Raw genomic sequence first — 22,233 nt, forward strand, 5'->3', positions numbered from 1 at the left:
ACCACTATCACACATTCATTCAATTAATTTCAAATTAATTTAGTTTAATATAATTATTTGGTAATACAAGAACTATTATGGGAAGTTCTAATGTGAAGTTACATCTTAGTGACATGTAAATAAAATATTAATAATACTAAAATAGAAACAGTTTTCACAGTCAGATCAACATACTGGCCAGAGTTTACAATCAGTCCACAACCTGAATTGCTGTCTTTACATGTTACCTTATTTCTGTAATTTCAACAAAACTTATTTTGTAATTTAAAAGAAACTGTAAGAGTTAGAGTAATAAATCTCAGCATTAAGTCAGTAATTCTAAATTTGGGAAAATGTGGCAGACCAGTAACTGTTGTATAAGTGCTTTAACATACATTGTTACTGAATCTGGTGTTTAGGCTAGATTTTATGAAAAACCAGTTTAGGATTAATTAAGGACTTCTAGGGTCAAGTCAAATATTGAAAGCCTGGTTTGGTGGCACTGCCTCATTTCTTGACTTGTTACTATAATCATGTGGTTGACATGTCTAATTTTTATGGTTTTGCTAAGCTGACAGGTTGTAGATATTACCTTAAATTACTATAAAATAACAATAATAATCTTATTTCTGAATATGAAGTTATGAACTACGAGGGGTGTTCAATAAATACCCGGAAAAGTGCTCTCATTTCTTTATTTCTGGTCTCATTTTGCTAAAATTTGAAAATTTGAGGAATATGAACATACTGAATGCAAATACCTAAATTACAGATTTAAGAACACGCACAATATTTATTTGTCGTCTCCTAGGCAACGCCATCACCTCAAAAGCGGCCCAACGTCATTATATATGTTATATCACACTCAATTAATCAATACAACTCGTGATTACCATTGATTCAATGTTTATCACCATTAAATGCATTTTTACACCTTCCTAAGAATAAATAAATACTGTTCATATGATGTTCCTGTCGTATTGAAGAAATTGGACACTGAACTGATGCCCTATCAAGGAGCTCTTTAATATATTAAATGTGACTGAACGTTATTTTTCATGTCTGCAACACAAGTCGTCAGCAATATTCTCCTGACCACTTTTAAACGTCACGTCCCACTCATAAAAATTTGTTTTCTTCAGGCATTGTCCCTTAAACCTTTTTCAGCATAGCATTTGTCTCTTTCCTTGATTTTCGATTCAAAACACAAAATGTTTTCTCACATCTCCGTTCAACACTGATTTTCAAGCGATGACCAACTCAATATGCCTGCCAAATATTTTAATGATCACATTTATAATTTGACGTTATTGGCGTAACGCTTACTTTTCATATCAATATTCATCCAATTTAAGAAAAGGTAGCTTGAAAAATAGGTAAGTGGCAAGTAATGTTTTAGCGCATGTAAAATAGAAAAAAAGACAAAATTGGGCCGGATGACGTCACATGACGTTGCCATGGGGACTCGCATTTACTTATTATTTATCCAAAGACAATCTAATTTGGACATATCAACTCAGTATTCCCTAGTCTACATTTTGTAGCATTTTCATTTATTTTTGATGATACATGAAGAATTGAGAGCACTTTTCCGGGTATTTATTGAACGCCCCTCGTATGCAGAATATATTTTTCCTTTATTTGTTTGTTCATTCAATTCTTCTTTCAGTCATTCCTTAATTCAATTTTTCATTCATTCATTAATTACATTTTTCTCCCATTCATTCATTAATTCAATTTTTCTTTCATTCATTATTTAAGGACATAGGACCAAATTTCTTTTACAATTAAGAATTTTCCATACTCTGTGAATTTGAAGAACAATAGTTTCTGAGACATATAAGAGCAGAAAAAGCACAGATCATTGCATTGCATTTCTTTTCATCTTATTGGGCATTTTCTTCACCCACGAAGCATTTCTGAAATTAAGTAAAATTGGAAAACTTGGGTATTTAATAAAACATATAATATCCTACTTAATGTTATAGGGATTTAAGGTCTTACAGGTTGCTATGAATACTTGGTGATATCAATATGACATAAGCATAAATAGCACTAACAAATCTCATTTTTTACTTGATTACCTCACCCACTTTTTTCAATAGAAAATAAATTAAATTACAGAAAAGAAAATTAAAAATGTTTTTCTGCTTGAATGAAACATAAATACACTTCAAAATGGAAAGAAAAAAGTTGGGGTCACCATGCATCTAAGAGATGTATTTAGAAACAAGAGCTGTCACTAATGGTGACAAATGCCCCCGCAGCGCTTTGACCTTTGACCTGGCAACCTTGACCTGGTGACCCCGAAGTCAGTAGGGGTCGTGTACTCAATGAGTACTATCAGCATGTGAAGTTTGAAAGTCCTGGGTGCAGTGGTTCGCAAGTAAAGTGCCTTCATGCATAAAGTTAACATTGGCCCCTGTGACCTTGACCTTTGACCTGGTGACCCAAAAGTCATTAAGGGTCATGTAATCAATGAGTACTATCAGCATGTGAAGTTTGAAGCTCCTGGGTGCAGTGGTTCGCGAGTAAAGTGCTTCCATGCATAAAGTTAACGTTGGCCCCTGTGACCTTGACCTTTGACCTGGTGACCCAAAAGTCAGTAGAGGTCGTGTACTCAATGAGTACTATCAGCACGTGAAGTTTGAAGGGACTGGGTGCAGTGGTTCGAGAGTAATGTGCCTTCATGCAAAAAGTTAACATTGGCCCCTGTGACCTTGACGTTTGACCTGGTGACCCCAAAGTAAGTAGGGGTCGTGTCCTCAATAAGTACTATCAGCATGTGAAGTTTGAAGGTCCTGGGTGCAGTGGTTCGTGAGTAAAGTGCCTTCATGCAAAAAGTTAACGTTGTGACTAACGAACGAACGAACGGACAGTTGATAACTAATATGCCTCCCTTCGAGGGCATAAAAACCTGTAAATCTTGGTGAATTTTGATATTTTTAGGCCTTTTTGTTTTAACTGATATTTCCTAGATAATATGAAGAGCTATGTTCAAAATTTACATTTATTTTTATATATATCAGTCAGAAAAATATCAGAACCTACTTAGACTTTTGAAATTTCCAACCCCTACACGGTTGTGAATCTTGCATCAGATTAAGGCAAATTCCGGTCAAAAATAAGGGTCAGAATTTTATTTTTCCAGCAAGTAGAATCTGTATTGTTAAATTGTACATTATTAGTCATATTGTGATGATTAAGCATTTATTTTTGGCATAAATTTTGTTACAAAGAAATATTCAAAGAAATAATTTTCAAAATGGCACACATCTGAAGAAAAATCACTTGTACTGTTGCTTAATTCATTCAATACTTTCTATTTGAAGAATAACAAAAAATACAAAGCTTAATTTCAAAAACTACCTATTTTACATTGTTGGAAAATTGTACCGTATGTAAAACTTGCTCTAATCAAGTCAGGAAAAAAGGTACAAGTAGACGTAATATGAAGTTTCAAACTAACAAAATCTATCACATAAGAAATGACATGATACGTTGAAATGACTGAAGAAATTTTAGTATCATATGAAGTCATTATTTATTGATTATCAGTTGTCTTGATTTATTGTACTGATTGTAAGCCACTCTAACTTTCTGTTATTGTGCTTATTATAAGTCCTAACTTACTATGCTGATTACATGTCCTGATTCATTGTGTTGACCTTAAGTCCTGACTTATTATATTGATTATAAGTCCTAACTTATTCTGTTGATTATAAGTCCCGACTTACTATGCTAATTACAAGTCCTGACTTATACTGATTATAAGTCCTGACTTATGCTGATTATAAGTCCTGACTTATTATGATGATTATAAGTCCTGACTTAATATGTTTATTTAAGTTCTTACTTATGTTGATTATAAGTCCTGATTTAATATATTGATTATAAGTCCTGACTATAATTGTATTAATTATTAGTCCTGACTTATTATGTGTGATTATAATTTAAGTCCTCATATTGTGTTGATTATAAGTCCTGACTTATTAAGTTGATTGTAAGTCCTCTTATTGCGTTGATTATATGTCCAGACTTTTATTGTGCTAATGATAAGTCCTGACTTATTAAGTTGATTGTAAGTCCTCTTATTGCACTGATTATAAGTCCAGACTTTTATTGTGCTAATGATAAGTCCTGAATTATTAAGTTGATTGTAAGTCCTTTTATTGTGTTGATTATAAGTCCAGACTATTATTGTGCTTATTATAATTATCCTCTTGTTGTGTTTATTACAACTCCTCACTCATTATATTGACATAATTATTGCGTTGATTATAAATCCCGACTTGAACTGTTATGTTGAATGCAAGTCCTGACTTTGATAATGTGTTGAATTGAAGTTTTTGACAACATTTTGACTGTACATTCTGACTGTATTGATTATTCCCTCAGACTTATTGTGTTGGTTGTAAGTCCTGACTTATTGTGTTGACTGTAAGTCCTGACTTATCTGTTGGCTGTAAGTCCTGACTTACTGTGTTGACTCTAAGCCATTACTTATTGTGTAAACTGTAAGTCCTGACTTACTGTGTTCATTGCAAGCTCTGACTTATTGTGTAAGCTGTAAGTCATGACTTATTGTGTTGACTGTATTGACTTACTGTGTTGGCTGTAAGTCCTGACTTATTTGTTGGCTGTAAGTCCTGACTTATGTTGGCTGTAAGTCCTGACTTATTGTGTTAACTGCAAGCCCTGACTTATTGTGTAAACTGTAAGTCTTGACTTAATGTGTTTACTGTACTGACTTTTTGTGTTGGCTGTAAGTCCTAACTTATTTGTTGGCTGTAAGTCATGACTTATTTGTTGGCTGTAAGTCCTGACTTATGTCTGCTGTAAGTTCTGACTTATTGTGTCCACTGTCAGCTCTGACTTACTGTGTAAACTGTAGGTCTTGACTTATTGTGTTGAGTGTAAGTGCTGACTTATTGAGTCCTGAATTATTGTGTTCACTGTAAGTTAGACTTATTGTTTAAACTGTAAGTACTGACTTATTGTGTTGACTTAAGTACTGGCTTACTGTGTTGGCTGTAAGTCCTGACTTATTGTGCTGACTGTAAGTATTGGCTTATTGTGTTGGCTGTAAGTCTTGACATGTTGTGTTGACTGTAAGTATTGGCTTATTGTGTTGGTTGTAAGTCCTGACTTATTGTGTTGACTGTAAATCCTGACTTATTGTGTTAACCTACCTTTTTCTTGACAGAGTTCTTGGACTTCTTTGCCAGCAGCTCCAGACATGCTGTGATATACAAGCTCCATATCTCATCTGAAAATATATACATTAAATACATGATTGTACTAGCTGGAAAAAATACACCTAATTTTATTTATCCCATTTTATTTACCCTTCCCTCTGCTTCTAAGATATACCAATTTTACCATCTGTCTGTGTGTCTTTAACTAGTGTTATTTCTAGAGCTCAAAAAGGGCAGGGTGCTGCCAAAAAGGGGCAGGGTGCTGTCCGAAAGGGGCAGGGTGCCCTTTTAGATGTGAAAGTTACCATAGCAGTAGTTGCATTTCTAGATGTCTATAGTTAACATGTATTCCATTTATCTTTATTCCACACTTAAAAGAAATGTCACACAAAGAGCTATAAAAATAAATTTTATTATACTTCTTTGTATCACAGAATAAAGTGCTAAATCTTCCCAAAACCAGTAACAAAGTTTACAAAGGCTTTTTACTTACCTTATAGTTTAGGTTAAACCATTCAAGCCTTTCCCTTAAAAATGTCACCAAGAATGTCAACTTATTCATATGAATGTGAAATAGTGGAGGGCCTTAATATAAGCTTAATCTTGAAATCAAGATCATGTTGTAAACAACATAGTAAAAGGCCTGTTTCAGGTCACATTGTAAACTGATAATTATCAAAAGTCCTGTTGTATTTATCAGGTCTTTCATCAATATTTCATTAACAGAAAAGTGCTATTACAGTAAGGTTAAAGTTTACTAAATCGCATATCCAAAATATACTATCCGGATACTGGTACACTTTCGGAATGTTGTCTGAAATTAGGTTTTACTCAGTTTAAATGACCCACTAGGGTAAACCAGAGATAGTTCCACATATTTTGATGTTTCTCATCATAAAAAAATACACCGACTGTCAGCTTTTTTGAAGGAAATATGGAAAAATTGCATACGACATCGGGAGTAATAAGACTCGTGAACGGACATTCTAAACTTTCTTTTACTTTCGATAATCATTAAAATGTGTGCATTTTCTAGTTTAAATTACAGTAGAATCAAACTGCATTGATATATACTTGTTATACTAAACGACGGTCTAATTTAAATTTTGCTCAAAGAAATCTAGGGCACTTTTCACGTGCTCGGTAATCAGCTGGCCGCTTACGCACGCTTTTTTGACGTTTCACAGGATCCATACTCTTTATCAATTTGTTTTAACACTTCACTGATTCTCATTACCTGTGTGCACTCGCCGTGACGTAATTTGCTGATCAAAAAATCGTCGAGGCATGTCAACAGGGAAATTGGCGGGATTTAGCATAAGATCAAAGGCAAGAGGGCACATTTTACGGGCAGCGTGGCGGCAGTAAAAAAGGGCAGGGCGGGGCGCCCCGCTGCGTCGCTCTAGAAATAACACTATTAACAGACCTTAGCTTTCCTTAAATGTTTTTCTGTTTCTGTTGGATTGTAAGTAATATCTTCACAGTTTAAGTCATATGGCATGGAATAGTTGAGGAAGATGAAAGACAACTGTATTGGTCCTATTTTAGGCACAGACTGGCACCATCTACATTACAGACTGGCAAAACTGACTTCTAGACTGGCTCCAATGACATTGCAAGACTGAGAACACAACCTCACAGACTAGCATCACTGACTTTCCAAACTGACATCACTGACCTTCCAGACTGACTTCACTGACATTCCAGACTGGCACAACTGACATTCCAGATAGGTTCAACTGACATTCCAGACTAGCACCACTGACCTTCCAGACTGATACTACAGACTTTCCAAACTGACATCAGTGACCTTCCAGACTGACTCCACTGACATTCCAGACTGACACCACTGATATTCCAGACTGACTAAACTGATATTCCAGACTGGCACCACTGACATTCCAAATTTCTAGACTGACTCCACTGACATTCAAGACTGAGACTGATACAACCAACATTCCGGACAGGTACCATCAATCTTTGGTAAGCCAGCTAGATGACATCCTCACTTACAACATAATGTCGCCTTGAGGAATTCTCAAGCACAGGGCATTGACTAGCAAATGTTTCAAAGTCAGTGACAGTCCTCTCCAAAAATGTAACCAATGTACTCTGCATCAAGACAAGAATGATATGTTTGGCCAATACTGTAGTCACAAATACAGACAATTCCTGAAGACTGCAAATTACAGTTGTCAATTGCTTTAAATTGAAAGTCTGACTTTTAAGAAACAGTTCAAGAGATGATTTAGTATGGAAGTGACAGACACATACATTTTATTTCTAATGCTCAATGCCAATATAAAGAAACTTCATGTTCCAAAATAACTATAAACTTTACAGGAATTAGGACATTTTGCCTTTGGAGAAAGACTTGTCTGAAAGTCTGAGAACTTTATAATACAACACAGAAGTTAATGACAAATGGATGGGTTATGTCACAGAAAACAGTTGCCACAGCAGCCCCTGTGTGTTTACTTCTTCTCTTTAAATATCTGACAACATCCATGCACACATAACACAGAAGTCAAGGACAAATCTGACTTTTGACATGTCTTTGGTCAAATTGTAACCGAAAACTATCATTTCTCTTGAGGTTTCATTTAGGACCTCTAGGTTGTCTCAGGCTCAATATAGATCTAGCTGAGTGGCCCAAGGGAATCTGCTGCCAAAACTATTAGCGACACAAATGTTTACAAACTTGGAAAGTCTGACAGGATTACAGTCCTTGTCCTCAGGGAAGACATATACTGACAAAATGACAAGTTATTGTGCTGCTACTGATTGTATTTTTGCTGGGAAAACGAATGCAATTATTCCCAAACTTTGTCCTTAATGGCATTTTTTGTTTGTTCACCCTGCATCCTGAATTGCTATAACACATGGCTAGCCAGTGCTCTTTGACATATCTAATTAATTGCTGAATTAATTCCCCCTCTACAGCCTAAACAAGAGGCAATATTTCACACATTCTCAACAATTAATTATCAATATGTCATCAGTAATTTCCCCTGTTCACACAAAGCCCTGGCAATATTGATATTGGTCAAATTTCCTGTCATTTCATTCATTTTCCTTGAAAAATTCGGAAATACTTTCATTCCAATATACCAGGAAAGATCCCAGACTGGTTGTATTTTCCTGTCAGAAAGTTCTGCAATAAATGGGAAATAAAGGCAAGCAAGAGGCCCAGTCAATTATCTTGCCAAAATCCAATTCCAGAGGCATTGTTTCTTTAATAACCAGTCAGAAAATGGCTCCAAATCATCACAGTCTGTGACAGAGATATATGATATTTTGTTATCTGCTGCTGAAAGGAAGATTTTTATAGTTGATCTCCCAAATTGCAACAAAATTGCAACTTAGAATGTGCCTTCTTTTATTGCTTCACTGGAGAAACAAAACCCTCTTTGTTTCATGTTCAGCTTCTTTTGTAAGAAGGTTATACTCAGTGTGACCACAATAATTGAATGCTGTTTTTCGTTTGTTTGTTTGGGGTTTTTTTTGTTGGGTTGACCGATTTGATTATAGGTCATATGGCAACTTTCCAGCTTTTCTTGGTGGAGGAAGACCCTAGGTGCCCCCTAGTGCAAGCTGGATGGCTTCCTCACATGATGAATTCTACACCCTAAGTGAGGCTCAAACCCACATTGGTGAGGGGTCATCAACCTTAAACACTAGGCCATTGAGGCCCCTTATAATTGAATGCTGTATCTGATTAACTGTGTGGACCTGTAATGGCACTCAACAATGTGTGTGATTACGTATTCTTATTAGGAAATTCAGCATTCTTTGGACACACAACAATTAAATGATTCTGCAGTATATTTTGTAAGTGTGATGTAAAACACTTTAATCACTATTCTGATTAAAAGTCACTATGCTATTTGATATAAACTGTCTCCTACTTTAAAGTCTGAAGTCTTGGATATAATGAGTAATTTCAGCTTGTCAAATTTATCACTATTGGACATGTAAAACACTGAAAAATTCATGATGCATGGAGCAATTATATTGCTGATTATTGACCATCTGGTGATCTAGGCAGGTCTCCTGTGCAAGACAATACATCAACTGGATACATAAACTGGATACATAAAGGGAAATGATTGGAAATAATGCATCTCCGGCTTTATCTATATGCACATGCAACTGTTTCGAAATTAACCTCTTGTTTTCATATATTCCTAACTGCCTTAAAATTATGGTTAAGTGATTACACTTTGCCTTCATGGCTTTTGACTCGAGCCTCAGATTTACAAAGGCTCAAGGGCAGTTCTACCAAAGTTCTTACCCATGCCTGAAGAAATGGAAAAAGGGGCCATCTTACATCTTGGGCTCCATTAAAGCTGGAAATTCACTATATGCAGACCACTATTAGCCCCACTGGATTTTATTAGTGTAAGCTTTTCTGTGATTCACTGTAACAACTAGATTCTATATAACTGTTTTGTTTCCTATCAACTTTTCCAGACAACAACCTCTCAGTCAAATAGGAAAATAAACAAAATTAATGTTCTCTTTATTTATACAACTTTGCCATGTTATGCGATAAAGCTACTCCTAATGCAATTTAGAGTGAAATAATACATTGAAATTATTAGCCATTTCTGAGGAAACGTGGCATGAAGGGGCTATAACTTATCAACACAGAAGCCCACCCGCTCAGCTCAATAGGGAGAGCGCATGTCTATGGATCATGGGGTCATAAGTTTGATCCCCTGGTAGGGCGTATGTTCTTGGTGACCATTTGACAGAAGATACTGTGTCTGAAATCATTTTGTCCTCCACCTCAAATTCATGTGGGGAAGTTGGCAGTTACTTGTGGAGAACAGGTTTGTACTGGTACAGAATCCAGGAACACTGGTTGGGGTAACTGCCCACAGTTACATAACTGAAATACTGCTGAAAAACAGCATTAAACCCAAAATAATACATTGTAACAATTAAGTATCAATACAGAAACTGACTTTCAAAAGAAGAATGTCCAATTTGCAAAAAAATTGCTTGTAATTGATTACAATTGCTGAAACTTTGCATGGATCCTAATATTGTAAAACTAGTTGCTACAGTGTATAAAATTTCAGCAGAATCTATAATGCATTTAGTGAATATAAAAACGAATAGGGAACTTCATTTTGGGGATTAAACCTTGTTTGAATGAAAGTCTCAGCACATTATACAGTTACCAGACTCAGAGTGGCTATATGGAATCATGAAGTTCATTCAAATTGTGAAATAATTGTGGTATAAGCTGCTAGATATACTTTAACTTTTAGCCTGCTGTCGGCAAGTGGTTTTGCCTTTGCAACCAGTGCAGACCAAGATCAGCCTGCACATCCATGCAGTCTTGATCTTGGTCTGCACTGTTCGCTATTCAGTCAGTAAATTTTGAGTGAAACTCTCTTTGAATAAGAAGTGGTACTGTCCAAACTGAATGAAGGACCAGTCCATTCTAGAAATTTAACAGCATAAAGGTTAAACAAACTTTCTTTTTGAATGTGTACATGTAACTGTCGCTTTTTAATAAACAATAATTTTCTTTTTCTCATGAAACAGACATGACATATTATGCAAGAGAATACAAAGTATGTAATTAAAATGACAAAATACACTGTGCATGAATATCTTATTAACCTATCTCGTTTAAATGGTTAAAAATGTTAAACAATTTCCTTCATTATATTCATAATTTACCTTAAAACGTAATAACAGTTGGTACTAGAAATGTTTTAGTAAGTCAAAGGTTAATATTTGTAATGATAAGTACAGAACTGGTCATTCAATGTTTTTTTTTTTCAAATTAATCTCTCGTTAATATTCATCACTGTTTTCATTGGGCAAAACTAATACTGTCTGAAAAAAACTGACCAGTATTCATCATGGACATTTCTTGGCAAAAGCCCTCAAGTTAATCACAGTTTCAAAACATCTAAATATTGTTAATAAAGTCATACCAGGGATTTGATCTGTCACCATACCAGGGGTATTACAGTAAAACCTGATGGATCGCTTTCTGGTACAGCATAAGACTGGCAAAAAGGTGGCTGTAGTATTTCTTATCTTCAATTTAGTTCTGGAAGATTTAACAAAATGTTTTAAGGTGAATTGTAACACCAGTCTGACTAAAGTACATCTCCTATTACGCTACGCATAGGATCTGACAACGACCTATTCATAGCCTCGTTCTGATGACCCTTTCACTAGCCAATCAGAGCTTAACTTACAACATCTTGCAAATCTACCTGTAGACTTGACTTTTGATATTTAAGTCCAAAAAGGGCCATAAATCTTGCAAAAAGCAGGATGGAGTTATGTTTTTTGATGTACAGAGTCAGCTTATGATGGTGAACAACAGTTGCAAGTTTCAAAGCAATAGCTTTGATAGTTCTGGAGAAAAGCTGACCTAAACATAAAACTTAACCAAGAAATCTGATTTTCTAAGTCCAATAGGGGCCATAATTTTTGCAAAAAGCAGGACAGAGTTATGTTTCTTGCTGTACAGGGTCAGCTTATGATGGTGAACAACTGTTGCAAGTTTCAAAGCAATACCTTTGATAGTTCAGGAGAAAAGCTGACCTAAACATAAAACTTAACCAGGCAACGCCGACACCGATCAAGTGATGACAATAACTCATCTTTTCTTTTCAAAAAATCAGATCAACTAAAAAGTTACATACAAGAAATATGACCTACAACTTTCTCTAACTGTGACCTTGACCTTTCAGCTAAGGTTCTTGGTCTTGAACCAAATAAATTGTCTTGTTATGGTTAATGTTTGTGTGCCAAGTTATTTTAAATATCCATCCATACTTGGCAATTGACTGAACAAGCAAAATGACCAAACAACTTTGATCTCAAACCTTGACCTCAGCACAATGTCTTGTTGTGGTAATGTTTGTACCCATCTATTTTGAAAATCCATCCATATATTGTAAAGTTACTGGACAGACAAGAATGTGACTGATGGACAGATGAGGTGCAAGCCTTCAGTTAACACACCTCGTGTTCAACCAGTTAGCTGATAATAAATACAAAGCGGATCAACCAAGAGCCATTTAACATATTTCTTTTACTTTCTGATAATTATATTCCAGAACAGATGTTCTAATAAAGCCGTCTTACATCTTTTCAAAACATTTCTTGTATCATAATCAACAACAAAACATACAGAAAACCTCAAAACAGAAGTGCTTATACATTCTTGAACAAAGATACTAATTAGAATATTGATACAAGTCTTACGTAATAAACAATATCCAAGAAAGATGCTTGGGAAGTTTGATAAGGATCTGTCAATCAAACTAAAACTAATGTTGTAAACAGAATATCAATAAAAAGAATTCTATAATTATCTGCCAAAAACATCGTCTTTCTAAGAACTGGAGCGAGAAAAAAACTTGGCAGTCGCCGCCCTTCTTCAGGACACAGAAAATGAGCTGTTGAGAGACGAACTGATTGTTTATAATAACATGTCAAATTCCTTCTCTACATTGTGTGAAATGAGGAATTCATATTGTAACGTGATGTAACATTTGTAACTGATTTCTAAGTAATAGAAAGTTATAAATACTTTGTCATAATTGATGCAAGATACAATAAATACAATTTTTAGCCAACTTTGTCTACCTTATAATTAGTTCCACTCACAAGAACACTTTAAACCTATTTCTGATTGCATTATTTTTGTGTTATTTTGAAGCTGACGTTTTAGCTACCATTAATTTTGTAAGTGTACAACTCAACAATTCAATACTATTTTTATAATTATAGTGTTAATTTTAACTACTGGTACCCACAGTCTGGGTGAAATTTTTCAACATGTTTATGTCCACCAGTAGTTTGGCATAAAATGTATATATATGACACTGAAAAATGATAAAGTGGGTGAAAATAAAAGTTAGATATTGGTGGATATGCAAGAAGATTGTAAACTTTGTGCATTATTTCAAAAATATTGCAATGGTTTAATTTACCTTCTGCACAATAGTTTTGGTTATTTCTCTCCTAAAATGTATGGGTTTAAGTCCCTTTAAAATGCAAAGATGCAGATTCCCTTGTTTATTTAAATATATGTAAAACAAGAGCTGTCCGTAAGACAGCCAAGCTCGACTATTCGAAATATTGTCCCAGAGGCAGGAAAATATTACCTAAAAAGATTAAATATCAAAAGAGTTTTAAGTTCAAAAGGGGGAATAATTTGACCAAAATGCATATCAGTTATGGGACTTGCTGCTATCAACTAGTTTTATAACCCCTAAGGCACATGTGAAGTTTCAATTCAATATCGGCATTAGTTTTGGAGATAGAAACTTGCATGTAGAACTTTAACCAGAATTTTCAAAGTCCAAAAGGGGGCATAATTTGCCCAAAATACATGCCAGAGTTATGGAACTTGAGGTTAGTAATTGATCTAGAAAAAGAAAAATAAGTTTCAAATCTATATGCCTTTTAGAAATAGCTGTATGTACTTGCACACAAAACTTTAACCAGAATTTGCTAAGTCCAAAAGGGGGCATAATTTGGCCAAAATGAAGGTCAGAGTTATGGGACTTGCTGCTATCAACTAGTTTTATAACCCCAAAGAAACATGTGAAGTTTCAAATCAATATCTGCATTAGTTTTGGAGATAATAACTTGCATGTAAAACTTTAACCAAAATTTTTTCTAAGTCTAAAAGGGGGCATAATTTGCTCAAAAAACATGTCAGAGTTATGAAACTTGATCCAGTGAGGTTGGTAATTGATCTACAAAAAGAAAAAATAAGTTTCAAATCTATATGCCTTTTAGAAATAGCTGTATGTACTTGCATGCAAAACTTTAACCAGAATTTTCTAAGTCCAGAAGGGGGAATAATTTGGCCAAAATGAAGGTCGGAGTTATGGGACTTGTTGCTATCAACTAGTTTTATAACCCCGAAGACACATGTGAAGTTTCAAATCAATATCTGCATTAGTTTTGGAGATAATAACTTGCATGTAAAATTTTAACCAAAATTTTCTAAGTCTAAAAGGGGGCATAATTTGCTAAAAATACATGTCAGAGTTATGGGTCTTGACACAGTGAGGTTGGTAATTGATCTAGAAAAAGAAAAAAATAAGTTTCAAATTTATAAGCCTTTCAGAAATAGCTGTATGTACTTGCATGCAAAACTTTAACCAGAATTTTCTAAGTCCAAAAGGGGGCATAATTTGGCCAAAATGAAAGTCAGAGTTATGGGACTTGCTGCTATCAACTAGTTTTATAACCCCAAAGAAACATGTGAAGTTTCAAATCAATATCTGCATTAGTTTTGGAGATAGTAACCTGCATGTAAAACTTTAACCAAAATTTTCTAAGTCCAAAAGGGGGCATAATTTGCTCAAATACATGTCAGAGTTATGGGACTTGTCCAAGAGAGGTTGGTTATTGACCTAGAAAAAGAAAAAATAAGTTTCAAAGCTATATGCCTTTAATTGATGGCTGTATGTACTTGCATGCAAAAACTTAACCAAGGTGTGACGCCGATGCCGACGCCGATGCCAGGGTGAGTAGAATAGCTAGACTAGACTATTCTTCGAATAGTCGAGCTAAAAAAATGTACAAAACTCGTTTTCAGAAAAAAAACTTGCTTTAACGTGTATTGCCTTGTTAATCTATATACAAGCCAAGATCAATTGTAAAAAAAGTAGTTTTGATGCAAGAATAACCGGCATTATCTCTAAAAAAAATATAACCAGCTGCTAAGACTAAAACCAACAAAGCTGTTTACTATCAAAATCGCGTTTTCATTCAGACGCCAACATTACTTAATCTTCCTACAGTATTATACATTGTAAGTGCATTTCAGGTTCCAGTTCTAACATTTTCTGCAAAAGACTGAAAAGTTACAGACCAATATCTAATCAAAACATTACGGTTGCAGACCCATAATGATACTCTGCAATTTCCATGCAGTTATGTCATAGCGTTAACCAATATGGCATTCTTCGGTCAAAAAAGTAGCTCAATGAGTAGATTTGCTGTAAAAACGAGAGTGCCAAAATCGTACATGGAAAATGGGTAATTTATACTGCCATTACTTCGGTCTACTAACGGAAAACAGAAGTGGAACACAACTGACGTAAGATCTTTTTTCATTAAATGACCATGAGGAATGAATCAAAATATTTGGCAAATACCCTTATTTTTGTTACAGCAACATTTAATTTAGAACAATACTGACTTTAATTTTATAAATAAAACATAAGCATTAAAACAGGAAACAGTTTCAAACTCACAGGCAATGTCAAAGACAATACCAGCGTCATGAACCTGAAGTTCTGGAATCATACCATAATTGTAGACAGACTGATAAACAACAGAACAAATAACCAAACACTCCCAAATATGGTAGTAATACATTTAATCTTATCTGTGCCAGGTCATCTAAGGTCACGGAGACAAGTGTTCATACAAAGACCCTTATTATGACCCTATTTGATAACTATCTCTGAAAAACAAATAATCAGGAGCTTTATAATCACAGATTTTGTACATGTTTTACAGGATGTTTTCAGCTCAAGGATTTCTCTTTTTTGATGACTGAGTCTTCTAAACATTCATTCGGTGCTGCAAACTTTCCTGCTTTTCTACTACTGTAACATTTTATATCAAAAGAGCATGTCTAACCTTGCTATTATAAGATTACCATACATGTACCAAATCATACCAACGCTGCTTAAATTAAAATCCTTGTGCCTATAATAACTTCAAGACTTTTTATACAAAAATGAAATGTGCATTTAAATAGAGGTTTTAGCCATTGTACCATTCTATAATGTAAACAATCAAAATTTCCAGCTTCATTCACTGTCTAAGACAACAATAAAAGCATTTAGGGCAAAAATCCCTGGCCAAGTATAATGCCAACTACAAATCACTTGCCCCTAATGCCTTTCAGTTTTGGACCCTTCAGGGTGTAGAATTCTTTGAAGGGAGAAAATTATCCAATTGGCATACGGCATATTGGTGGTTCTACCCAAGTGCTCATCTGTGCTGGAAATCATGCCCACCATTAAATCTGGAAAATCACCATACTACCTAAATTATGTCAATGTGATTTAAAACTCAACAAAAAGCAAATCTAATAGATTCTGTAGCAATATAAACTTGCCCTTTTTTTCTTTAAAGTACAAACAAACAAAACAAGATAAATATGAAACTTTGGGTAAGATAAATCTAGGCAGCTTAGAAACCGGCAAAAAATAAGAAGTACCTGAAAGACTTTAAACAGTTTAAGTACGATTAAAAACTTGCAAATCACCGTCTCAATATTATCAGACATTCGAAATAGATAATCGTTTGTAAACAAATAAACTTTACTTCTAAGGTATAGGAAGTCAATGCAAGATAGCTGTGATAATGCTAAATGAAAGCACTTCATTGAATTGTGGGTACAAACTAATAAATCTAATGCTATCTGCGTGCTGTATCAACAGTTCTTTAAATTGTACTACAGTGTAACTTCCGAAAACCGGACCTTCTGAAAACCGGAAACCTTTGAAAACCGCACGGAACTCAAGGTCCCGTATTTTTCTGTTCTTATTTCTATATATTTTTAACTTCTGAAAACCGGAACTTCCGAATTCTGAAAACCGGACGATTTTTGAAGCACCGTTTATATTTTAACACTAGAATTGACTTCCGAAAACCGAACAGCAAAATATTTGCTAGATTAAAAGTGTCACCTGATAATCTAAAAATGCTGTCAACATGTTCTTTTGTTTATCTGTTAGTGGCGCACGTTTATTTTGACACGCTATATAATTAATATATTAATTTATAATTAAACTTTAATGAATGCTAGTATTAAAGTTATGTTGTTTCTTTTTATATTTGTTATTTATGTATCTATTATCCTTAATGTTTCTAATTAATTAATTAATTTCTTTGTATGAAATTGTAAAATTAAAAGGATAATAATCTCCTGTAAGAAAACATAACTCTTGTGCATCACGTCCACTTTGCCCACAAACTTTCGAACTTCTGAATTCCGGAAACTTCCAAAAACCGAACTTTTAGGCTGGTCCTAAGGTCGTTCGGTTTTCGGAAGTTACACTGTACTTATAATATATCCACAATGGGTCTTGATATAAAGATTTTTAGAATCTTCAGAGACTCTTGTCTACAGGTGTTGCTACTGCTGGAAAATCTCTATTTTTTCTTAACTTATTTTTTTTTACTACATTTGTCTAATCCTTTCTTAGCTCTTAGGCTTGTGAGATACATAATTTAGTAGATGTATGGATATCTAATCTGGCTCCCCACCCCCACCCCCCCTCCAGGACCTCTTTAAGGTTCCTCACCCACAGTACTTTTTTGATGTCTGTAAGGGACCAGTCTACAGAATATGCTGAAAAGTATCTTTATTACTACACACTCAGTGTACTTGTGATGGAAAGTGGCAAAATATATCTATCAATGTTTCAATATAGAGGATCAGTAATTTGAAATCAGCAACCTTCTTTATGCTAGTACCAAAAGCAAAGAAACAGTACATCAATGGTCAGAAACAGCCTTGACACTAAAACACCTGCTAACTAAAGCTTCAAGCATACAAAACAACCTTGGACATTTCATCAAAACACTTACATTTCTATCATGACCAAAATGAAAAAAGTTCAATGACAAAGTAAATATTCCTAAGGTCTCAAACTGACTTTCTGTAGCTCCGTTATTGTAAGCAAGTAATTGTTTTGACCTCTAACATTCTAAAAAAAATTGCTTAACCTCTTTGTGCAGAAACTGGGCTTCATTGATCTACAAAAGGTAAATAAACTTGATTGAAAAAAGTAAATAAAAACAGTCTCTAATTTCAAACAGTATTTAATCCGTAATCCAAATGTTAAACATCTTCAGTAAGTGAAGTGTAATATGGCCGCCCAGTTTGGAGGGAAATGCGCTCTAGTATTATTTCATGTGTTTGAACAGCCCCGTAAAGAATAACCCATACTGTGTGTTTAGTAACAGTCAGTGTTAGGTTAGAAACCTGTCGCTGGATTGAATTACAATCGTGAGTATGAAATTAATATAATTAATCAATTTACGTATTAATGATTCCACAGACTGTATTCATATGGATAGACTGTAAGTTATACAGCAAAATCATGAGAATATGTTTTGAACTGTTTTATTATTTATCATGTAAACATCTCACAGAGAAATATATAATGCCAACTTGACCTTAGGTTACATTTGTTTTATGTTACAATATTCATGGGTAGAATTCCTTGTTTAATCGAACCAGCCTACTAATTAACATGAATTAACGGAATTACAATTCATCCATTCAAATATTGTAAATTCATACAAGCAAGTTATAAAATATCTAAGTTGAGTTTGCACTATTAAGAGTGAATATTAAACTAAATAAAAAGTCTAAAAGGGGCACAACTCTAGTCGGGTATAAAATATCCAGGTACGAGTCAAAAGAAGCCACTTTGTTGAAACAATGGTCCTTATAAAGTTAGAAATGGCCAATATTGATGTCATAAATATGTCACTGAGTACACTGTAAAATATTTGTACAGTTTTAGTGTATCTATACAGATATCATACAAAATTATGCAACCGCTTGCTCTCCTGCATTTATAAGGACTCTTCAAATGGTCTCAAGTGGTCATGTTTCATACCTAGCAACACTTATGCCAATATTTAGCAGAAGAGTTCAAATCTGTATGATTAAGTTATTGCACATGAATACATGTATTAACAGACCATGGGAGTGGACGTCAAGGACATAAATGATGTACAAATTGGACATCAAACACTAAAACTGAGTTGTTGGTTTCCATTTATTTTTCAAGATATATTGGTGCATTACTGTTCTTCAAACTGAATTAACTAGCTTGAAGCATAACATGTATCCTGCTAGATGAAAATACAGTTTATAACTACAAGAACACAAATCTTTACAGACAAATATTGTCTCCTACATAACTGTTACTGACATAAATCATCTCCAACACAACTGAAACTGATACAAATTGTCCCCAACACAACTGATACTGACAAAAAATCTTCTCAACACAACTGCTACTGATACAAATTGCCCCAACACAACTGATACTAACACAATATCTTCTCAACACAACTGTTACAAACACTAAAGATCCCCAACACAAATGTTACTGACAGAGATTCCTCCCAACACAACTATTACACCACAGCAGCTGTTACTGACTAAGTGTCCCCAACACAACTGTTAAGACACTGATTGTCCTCAACACAACTAGCTGTTACTGACATGGACTGTTCCTAACACAACTATTACTCAAAAACTGTTACTGACATAGATTATTCTTAAAACAACTGTAACTGACAAAAACTGTTCAAAACACAACAGTTACTGAACTTGATTGTTCAAAACAAAATTGTAATTGACAATGAATGCCCCAAAAACAAATGTTACTGACAACATTTTGTCTCTAGCACACTCATTGTCACAATGAGCAAGACATGCTGTTACATATTGTCTCTAGCACAGGCCATCATTGTCACAATGTGCAAGACATGCCGTAACATATTGTCTCTAGCACAGGCCAGCATTGTCACAATGGGCAAGACATGCTGTAACATATTGTCTCTAGCACAGGCCATCATTGTCACAATGGGCAAGACATGCTGTAACATATTGTCTCTAGCACAGGCCAGCATTGTGTCAATGGGCAAGACTTGCCGTAACACATTGTCTCTTGCACAGGCCAGCATTGTCACAATGGGCAAGACTTACCGTAACACATTGTCTCTAGCACAGGCCAGCATTGTCACAATGGGCAAGTCATGCTGTTACATATTGTCTCTAGCACAGGCCAGCATTGTCACAATGGGCAAGTCATGCTGTTACATATTGTCTCTAGCACAGGCCATCATTGTCACAATGAGCAAGACATGCTGTTACATATTGTCTCTAGCACATGCCATCATTGTCACAATGCGCAAGACATGCTGTTACATATTGTCTCTGGCACAGGCCATCATTGTCACAATGAGCAAGGCCAGCATTGTCACAATGGGCAAGACATGCTGTAACATATTGTCTCTAGCACAGGCCAGCATTGTCACAATGGGCAAGACATGCTGTAACATATTGTCTCTAGCACAGGCCATCATTGTCACAATGGGCAAGACATGCTGTAACATATTGTCTCTAGCACAGGCCAGCATTGTGTCAATGGGCAAGACTTGCCGTAACACATTGTCTCTTGCACAGGCCAGCATTGTCACAATGGGCAAGACTTACCGTAACACATTGTCTCTGGCACAGGCCAGCATTGTCACAATGGGCAAGACTTGCCATAACACATTGTCTCTGGCACAGGCCAGCATTGTCACTATGGGCAAGACTTGCCGTAACATATTGTCTCTGTCACAGGCTGCCATTGTCACAATGGGCAAGACATGCCGTAACATATTGTCTCTGTCACAGGCTGCCATTGTCACAATGGGCAAGACATGCTGTAACATATTGTCTCTGGCACAGGCCAGCATTGTGACAATGGGCAAGACTTGCATTTTCACATTGGGAAAGACATGCTGTAACATATTGTCTCTGGCACAGGCCAGTATTGTGACAATGGGCAAGACATGCTGTAACATATTGTCTCTAGTACAAGCCAGCATTGTAACAATGGGCAAGACTTGCCGTTACATATTGTCTCTGGCACAGGCCAGCATTGTCACAATGGGAAAGACATGCTGTAACATGTTGTCTCTAGTACAGGCCAGCATTGTCACAATGGGCAAGACGTGCTGTAACATATTGTCTCTAGTACAGGCCAGCATTGTCACAATTGGCAAGACATGCTGTAACATAATTATTGTCTCTGGCACAGGCCATCACTGACACAATGTAAAAGGTTTTCTGTTATATATTGTTTCTAGCAAAGGCCATCATTGAAACAATGTGCTTAGTATGCTATTACACACTGTCTCTAGCATAGGCAAACACTGACACAATGTGCAAGGCATGATGTAACACAAGCCATCACTGATAAAATGTGCAAGAAATGGTTTTACTGTCACAATACTGACATTTCTGTAACAATACCTATAGTTGCCTTTTTTAAAACTCTCAAATGCTATGTAGAGACGCACAGAATATCTCTTTACACCTCAATAGCCAAAAGATACCAGTCCCAGAATAGGCAACTTGTATATCTGTAAACAACTCATGAAAAATCGAGCTTTATTAAATTCTTTATCAGAGATATTGTATAATAATCAGGATTCCTGGTGTGTAAGTAAGTGGTTTAATGCTTCATATCACTGTACATTTATCAGTCCCACTTCATCATGAATTATAAAGTATTGAACATAAATACTTTCTGCACTGTTTGCTGCAGGATGGTCTAATAAAACTAAAATACTAAATTCCTGATATTACGTCAATGAAAAATTGAAGGTACATCGTATCTTGAAAGAAAATATAGCAGTCGCTTTCTAAGTGTTAAGATATATGTCCTGTATGGCAACAGTAGTAAGGAACAAATGAACATCTAAACCAAGCAATATCACAGGACAAACATTATAGTTAGGAACATGATAGTATTAGACATATTGCCACAACACTCAGTACAAGCTAAAAGGTTTCTTCAGAAAAATCCACATCCTTAAAGTTGCTACAATGGAAACTGATGTCCTCTGATTGAAAAACATCATTATATAGTGGGAATTTTCAAGTGGCCTTTATCTGACAAGTTTCTAAGTAAAACTGCTCATTTGGCAATGCTGAGCGAATAATAATCTTATGAGATTTCTAAAGCCACACTGGCCATAGCTTTATCAGATCAAGTGGTTCCAAGGTTGTTTGAGCGGTGAATTTTACGCCGATCAGATGGAGAAATATGGCCGATACTACAAATTTCCGGTATTGTAAGTATGATTTAAAGGAATTTCAACCCGTTAAATAACGAATCAAATGAAACCGATGGGTGCACCTGGAGTGCAAATGTGTCTATATTTTAGCACATGTGTCTATTTAGCTGAGGTTTGTGCCGTTTATTCAAACACTTACGTACAGTCCGGCGGGGGAAGG

The 22,233-nt window shown here is 35.3% G+C and overlaps 1 protein-coding gene across 1 annotated transcript in view; it reads right to left on the bottom strand.

Moving 5' to 3' along the window:
- The window catches only part of LOC123563140 (U3 small nucleolar RNA-associated protein 6 homolog), a 127,644-nt gene that overhangs the window by 19,538 nt on the left and 85,873 nt on the right, over positions 1-22,233 (bottom strand). The window contains exon 14 of the mRNA XM_045355755.2: positions 5,172-5,248. Within this exon, the coding sequence (XP_045211690.2) occupies positions 5,172-5,248 (77 nt within the window). The remainder of the gene's footprint in view (positions 1-5,171; positions 5,249-22,233) is intronic.

Source organism: Mercenaria mercenaria, chromosome 2, assembly GCF_021730395.1.
Source record: "Mercenaria mercenaria strain notata chromosome 2, MADL_Memer_1, whole genome shotgun sequence".
Taxonomy (NCBI): Eukaryota; Metazoa; Mollusca; class Bivalvia; order Venerida; family Veneridae; genus Mercenaria; species Mercenaria mercenaria.